Source organism: Mustela nigripes, chromosome 12, assembly GCF_022355385.1.
Source record: "Mustela nigripes isolate SB6536 chromosome 12, MUSNIG.SB6536, whole genome shotgun sequence".
Lineage (NCBI taxonomy): Eukaryota > Metazoa > Chordata > Mammalia > Carnivora > Mustelidae > Mustela > Mustela nigripes.
This window is the reverse complement of record NC_081568.1, coordinates 159,380,441-159,388,296: the sequence shown is the minus strand read 5'-3', so window position 1 is coordinate 159,388,296 and position 7,856 is coordinate 159,380,441. Positions and strand designations below refer to the sequence as shown.

Genomic DNA, 7,856 nt, shown 5'->3' with positions numbered 1-7,856 from the left:
CAACAACAACAAAAAAAAAAATTGGCTGTGGGCTGTTCTAGGGGTTTGTGTTTAGCAAAGCCATGGTTCCCAATGTGGAGTAGTGAGTGTCCCTCAATCCATAATACTTGGAAGACTCAGCATGTGCTCCCCTATCCCTCATAGAACAAGACAATGGTTAAAATAAGAACAGATGCCCAGGAAGGGGTTATCATGGTCATTCCCAGCACCAACTACTGTACCAAGGGTTGGGTGGTTTGAAACAGGGAGGTGCTTGTCAGCTTCTCTTCTGAGACTCTGATGATCAGTGAGGGCTCAGGGACCCAATAACAGAGTGTAGAAAATTGGAAAATTGTCCCACATGGTTTGGGGGACAGTTGGGAAGTTAGGTCCTCTTACTTCCAATTTCTTCAGGATCTGTGGGAAGCAGAGTTGATTGTGGCTCATCCTGCTAGGATGAAGGACTCAGAAGAGGTTCCAGTCCTTCGGGTTTTTGTCTATAATGAAGTTGGTGAAAGCATCAAACACCAACTACATGTTCTTGTTGTTAGTAGTGCAGGTGAGGTGTGTATGGATCACTGTGTTATCCTTGCACTTGTTCACGTCCTCAGACTTATTCTGGATGTATCTGCCTACCTAATTATAGTTGTTGGCTTCTAATCTCATCTGTGCAGAAGTGGTTGTTAAAACTAATCTGTAGATTGCCTAGAGCTTTGACAATGGCCATGATGGACTGGATGGTGTTGCTGCATAGGACGGTATGGTACTGCCAACATTCTTTCTCTCAGTAGCTGTTCTGATATATGGTCTTCATCTGCTTGACAGTGGTGCTCTACATTGACTCAAGAGCCAAAAGCAACAACTTCACCTCCAGTGCCACCTTCTGGCTGTCTTTCAGGAGGTTCTTCTTGATCATCTTTTTTTTAAAAGATTTTATTTATTTATTTGACACAAAAAGATCACAAGTAGGCAGAGAGACTTCTTGATCATCTTGGAATATTGGGCCACCATCTGGTTCTTGGGACACATGATGCAGCACATCCCACCATACTCTTCCAGCTTTTCCCAACAAACTGTACTCATGCTCTCCCTTACAGGTAGTTCTACAGTTAGCAGTAGATAATCTTTATATACTGTGTCTCAAATACAAATACCACATAGAAATTAAACATTTTACTAGTGGAAAAAGCATAAGTAATTTATTTTATTTTATTTTTTTTTAAAGATTTTATTTATTTATTTGACAGACAGAGATCATAAGCAGGTAGAGAGGCAGGCAGAGAGAGAGGAGAAAGCAGGCTCCCCGCTGAGCAGAGAGCCCGATGTGGGACTCGATCCCAGGACCCTGAGATCATGACCTGAGCCGAAGGCAGCGGCTTAACCCACTGAGCCACCCAGGCGCCCCAAGCATAAGTAATTTAATGTTGTAAACTAACTTGAAAAGTAACAAAATTAAGTCTAGTTTCAATAAGATATTAAAAATACAATTTTATAATGCTAAAATCAATTATTAAAAAATTTAATTAATTAATTAATTAATTGATTAATAATGGATAGATTTTTTCATGTAAAATAAAAGATAAAATCTAGTAGATAAAAAGCAATATAATCGGGCGCCTGGGTGGCTCAGTGGGTTAAGCCGCTGCCTTCTGCTCAGGTCATGATCTCAGGATCCTGGGATTGAGTCCCGCATCGGGATCTCTGCTCAGCAGGGAGCCTGCTTCCCTCTCTCTCTCTCTGCCTGCCTATCTGTCTACTGTGAACTCTCTCTGTCAAATGAATAAATAAATAAAATTAAAAAAAAAAAGAGTCTGATCCCAACTCCAAAAAAAAAAGCAATATAATCTAAATTTTTCTACAAAATTATAAACATTTGATATTTGTCTGCTCTTTCTATTATTTTTTACCTTTAACCAAGACCTTTAGTTTCAGAGTCTGCATTCATATTCTAAAGAACTTTTCATTTAAGAAATATTTTAGAAGACAAGTATTTAATGCTTTTGTTAATTTTTTGTGACTTCTGTAGCAAATTTTCACAAATTCTGTGGTTTAATATCATGTTCAATTTTAAAGTGGTATAATTCAGAAATCCAACACAATCCACATTGGGCTAACATGAGGATACAGTTGGTATGGCTGCATTCTTTTCTTGGGACTCCAGTGAATTATCTGTTTCTGTTTTTTGTTAGTTAGTTAGTTAGTTAGTTTTTGTTTATTTGTTTGTTTTGTTTTGTTTTTCGTTTTGTTTTTCCCCATCTCCAGAGGTTACTTCTGTCTATATATTGTCTCATGACCTCTCTAAATCTACAAAGCCAATAATGGAAGACCACATTTCCTTAAATACATGTCCTTCTAACAAAGTCTGGAAATACTTCACTTTCATGATTAGGTTAGGACCCTTGGATAGTCTGGGATAATTGCCTCATCTCACGCTTCTTAATTCAATTAAATCTACTGAGTTCCTTTATGTAATGTAAAGTAATATATTCACATTTTCAAAAAATAGTACATAGATATCTTCAATGAGCCATTTGAAAAACTATCATAGTATTTCTGAAATTTAATTTACATGCACAGATACTATGTAATTAATATGCTATTCTTGGAGTTGCTGAGATAATGAATGATTATTAATAAGCATGAACATGTCAACTTTATCTTAGCAACTTTAAATAAAATGAATACTTTATTATACAAGATATTGATGTCAACCCTAGATTATAAGATTATATATATTCAAGCATGGAATTTAGCTTTATAGACTCTAGTTCTATTATCTTTCCCCATAGAAATTATGACTTAGTTTCCATAGAAACTTCTTCATAGCTGCCTTTATTTCCTTGTTCCTTAGGCTGTATATTATGGGGTTCAAAGAAGGAGGCAACACAGAATAGAACACAGAAACCAAAAAGTCCACAAGATGTGGATAATCAGGGACTGGCTTCAGATAGGCAATAGTGCCTGTCACAATAAATGTTGTTACAACTATGAGATGGGGCATACAAGTGGAAAAGGCTTTTGACCACCCTTGTAATGATGGCATTCTCAGCACTGTATTGAAATGTAAATATATGAAAATCCAATGGACACTAAACATGGAAGTGCATATAATACCCCAATTGCCTCACTAATACTTATGGTAACATGAGACTTCGAGCAAGAGATCTTCAGTAGGCAGGGGACATCACAGAAAAACTGAGGAACTTTTCTGGAGCCACAGAAAGATAAAGAGAAAGTACCAGATGAGTATAAGGCCCCAAATATACTCCCAAGAAACCAGGAGGCAGCTGTCATACTCATACAAACTCTCCTGCTCATGATGACATCATAGCGCAGTGGATGGCAGATGGCCACATAGCGGTCATAAGACATGGCAGTTAAAAGGAAAAGCTCAGATCCAGCAAAGTGGATCACCAACAACACCTGTAATATGCATCCTGAGAAAGAAATCGAGTTTCTGTGGGATAAAGAGTTCAGGATAAATTTTGGAAGTGTGATGGAAATGAGACAGGCATCAAAAAGTGATAAGTTCTTCAGGAAGAAGTACATGGGGGTGTGAAGACACTTATCCAGAGTGATCAGGACAATAATGAGAAGATTTCCCATAAAAGACACCAAGTAAATGAGCAAAAACAGAAATCCATGTAAAACCTGGAGCTCTCTAGTGTCAAAGAATGTCATGAGGAAGAATTCCATCCCTGCTGAGGATTTGGTCATGTTTTCAACTCTATATGGGACAAAGGGGAATAAAGACACACATGAGATTCTTGTTAAGTCTTTCTCCTATCCAAGAATGTTTTTATGTAAGAATTAATCTATTTTGTGTTTATAAGACATGCACATGTTTACTTTCCTGACATGGATATTTGGGTTTATGAACTTTTCACTGTGACAGTCCTAGTATGTGTGTGAAATTGATGTATGTTAAGTGAGCAGATTTGGAAGAATAGGAAGAAAGAAGAGGAAAGTCTTTCATTTATGAGTCCTTGGTATATTTTTGAAAGATACATGAAACATGTATCTTTATAAAGTATATCCTGAATTATTAGTTCAATATTCCAAATAAAATGTTTAGTATACAGAATAAAGTTTCAAATAATTTCAAATAATAGGAGGTAATCATTGAATGTTTTTGTAAGTTTGTTTTTATACACATTACCTTTATTCACAAAAAGTAAATAATGTTTTCATTTAATTATATGATTAAATACATTATAAAAAAGAATAAAAATGAAATTTATGATAAGAGATGCAAAATGTGGACAGAAAATTAATAAATATGATATATAATTACCATTAAAAAGTAATAGTAGTTATAGATGTAAAGGGGGGAAATATGGAATGTGGGAGAATGTTCCAACTTTCCTACTCACTGGCTGCTTATGCATCTACTCCCTGACATGTATTCATGTATGCACACAAAATCTTGCACCACATTCATTCCCAGGCTATATTTCTAATATTTTTAGGGTCAGAATAGAAGCCAACTTTAGATCAATGTGGTTGAGACTAAAGTGAAAATGGTAAATATAAACAATGAGGAATAGAATTACTGACAGAAATGTTTTCTTCAATGATAATTTACAGTATCTTCAAAAAATAAAATGTAAGAAATGTTTCATAAAAGCTATACAGAATAATTAAATGGGAAAAGCTTCACATTTTTTAATAAAGTACAAGAAATTTATCTTTAGACCATTTGTCATTTTCTATAAAATGTCTATTTCTTACTACCTCTTAAAAAAAGAAAGAGGATCTCAACTGAATTCTATCCAATATGTTAAGCCTTCTCAGATTCTAGAAGAGCAGTTAACCATTCTAGATAATACATTCAAAGACTCATATTACAAGGGTGGCATCAATATGAATGTAAGAAAAGTGACTCCTAATTCAAAACAAGAAAGCTATCAAGGCATTTAGTAATGTATCTCCTCATGTAAGGATGAATATATTTTAATTTATTGAGGCATATCATAAATATATTATGACTGCATGTAGCATAATAGAAAATAATGTAGAATTTGATATAAAGACTACTTTAAACTGATATCTCTTATTGATTATTTTCTTGAAGCTGATGAAATTTGAGATTGAAGACGTCAAATGTCTGCTCTGGTGTTTGGCAATTAAGGAAGCTGTCTCACTATAATGTTAATATAGTGACTCCTTTTTGCCAGCCAGACTATGCTGCTGAGTAAGAAGTTAGTAAGTTTTTCCAAAATATGCAGGAATATAGCATCATTTTAGAATTACTTTTTGGAATTCCCCTAGAAGTCAGAACTTTTGTTTTGTTTGGTTTCTTTATTTTTTAAACTTAATTTCATTTTTTTCAATGTTCCAAGATTCATTCTTTATGCACCAGAGCCAGTGTTCCATGAAATATGTGCCCTCCTTAATACCCAGCACCAGACTAGAAGTCAGAACTTTGCATATTTTATTTCTAAGATTGTGCCCTGGAACTACCTTCTGAGAAGACATATTTAGAATCTGAATTTTTGTGATGTAGATAAAAAATGTTTTTTTTCTAATGCTTCTTTCAATGTCCTGTTTGTCAACCATACTGCAATAACTAAAGATGAAATGCAATCAACAAAAGTTAAAGGAAAGCATGAAGTCAGGATGGTGTAATTGACATAGGATGGTCCCACAACAAGCACTGTAATTAATTTACTTTCTCATTGAGGACATTTTTTTCTCTCTCTGGTCCTAGTCCTTTCTACCACAAAAATGGAGAGTTTGAATTTTTTTTTTTATTTTTTCAGTGTTCAAAGATTCATTGTTTATGCACCACACTCAGTGATCCATGCAATACATGCCCTCTTTAATACCCACCACCAGGCTTGTTTCCAGTGAAACTTTCATCTCTAAACTGGGTTTATTGCTAATAGTACATAATAATATTGATTAAATTCAAGGGTGTGCCTAGCACTATCTTGTTACTTTGAGTATTATATTTTGATCCTATTTACACCCTACATCAACATACTTCTTTGAGTACTGGTGTTATCACCATATTATATAAGATAATACAGTCTTAAGTTTTAAAATTTTGATTAAATAGATGTATGTATTTGTTATGTAGTTTTGTTTTAAATTACCACGTTTTACTCTCTATATAAAAGAACCATCAGTGTCTTTTATTTTTTTAGATCTGAGATTTCTGGCAAGGATGCTTAATGAGGATTTCTTTGTGTTATAATAAATATGATTTTAATTTAATTTCATGCCCAGGTTAAGAAAATAATACATACCTTTGATTCATAATGATGTCCATTGGGATAATCATTTTTACCAAGAGTGGCTCAGACATAACACTTCATAGGTACTGCTGTGTAGACAAAGACTATGACCTTATGTCTAACTTGGGTCATTTTGAGGAGGGGAATCTTGAAGCAATTAAAATGTTTACTTCAAAGTAAATGTGTGTATGTGTATATATAATATGTGTGTGTGTGTGCGTGCGTGTGTGTGTGTGTGTGTGTGTGTGTGTGTGTGTATGCTCTATCTGTATGTATTAGCTACTTGTTTGAAATCCACTTTTTTATAGAAAGTGCATTTCTGTAACTTTCTGGTCATATGTAGCCTATGGAGGCTTTTATTTCTACTTATGTTCCTACAAATTTATGAATCCCTGAAGTTCAAGCTTAACTGTTATGTTTCAAAATTCTAGGGTTCTGTTGATTCCCAATGTCTTCTTTGTCTTGATAGATCTTCTGCTGTCCATAGTATGAGGGAGAAAATAATGATGATATTCCTTTTTGAAGTCTTCCTCCTGTATTTTCAAAGAACATAAAATGCTTTTCAATTTATTGTTTATCACCCTTTGGGAAAACTATGGACCTACAGGGAAGCAATTCCCTTTAGGACTATGAGTGTATTTTTGTATGAAAACCATTAATGGGTGTTAATCAGTGGCATGTAGCACTGGCATGAATATCTGACAACTCACGCTCTTGCTTTTTTGATTTTGTCTTTTCCCAGGTCATTGGAAATATATTACCAGGCCTCTGCAAGAAGGAATACAACAAATATACTGGGGTGTGCTTTATTTAATATTAAGTTTTAATCAAGAGGGAAAAGATTTATATGTCTTAAACTACATGAAAAAATTAAATATTAAGCTTCTATATGTTTTTGAGGGTGCAAAGGAATCTGGCTTTAATTAGTTTTGCTTACCATCTATTTTCATAATGATTTGTATTGTTTTCTCTACACTTGGAAAATCTGCTTTAATATAAAATATTTCTTAAACTTGAACTTTTGTGATACAGATATAATAATTTCTCTGCTGTCCTGATTGTGATGCTATTAAAATCTATAAAAACTAAATACATTTGATACAAATTGAAGGGAAATGTGAAGTTGAGATTGTATAATTGAAAAAGACAAAAACGTACCTTTTTTTTTTTTTTTTTTTCAAAAACGTACCTTTTTTAAATAAACATTTAAATCACTGTGTTTAACTCAGTACATGTTCTTTCACTTTTCCCTCCTTGGTCCTAGTTCTTTTCATTGTAAAAATATTTCTTTTAATGTCATGAATCCTAAGAAAATTTTATTTCTATACTGAATTTATAACATGTATATACTTATATCTGTCAAATAAAATATGTGCCAGTAAGTACTTTGAATACATGGAATGGTATATTCAGTCCCATTCTACCCTACAGTAACATTTTCAATTAAATAATGTCATTATGTGTGTGTATATATATAGATATATATACCCTGAAATTTCCTTTCCAGTATTAATAAGCATTACCTTCCACCCTCATCTAGATGTTAACAGAAATCACAGTGTGAAGTTTTCTACTCTTAACTATCAAGAACAAGATCACACTGCAATTTTACCCATCTGACCAATATCAGAGGACTTC

At 33.8% G+C, this 7,856-nt stretch overlaps 1 protein-coding gene across 1 annotated transcript; it reads right to left on the bottom strand.

Annotated features, from left to right (window-relative positions):
• Nucleotides 1–2,752: 2,752 nt before the first annotated feature.
• On the bottom strand, nt 2,753–3,696 carry LOC132027703 (olfactory receptor 14K1-like). Its single transcript, XM_059416451.1, is given in 2 exon segments — nt 2,753–3,042; nt 3,045–3,696. Coding segments are annotated over 2 exon segments (942 nt in total).
• Between the last annotated feature and the right edge of the window lie 4,160 nt (nt 3,697–7,856).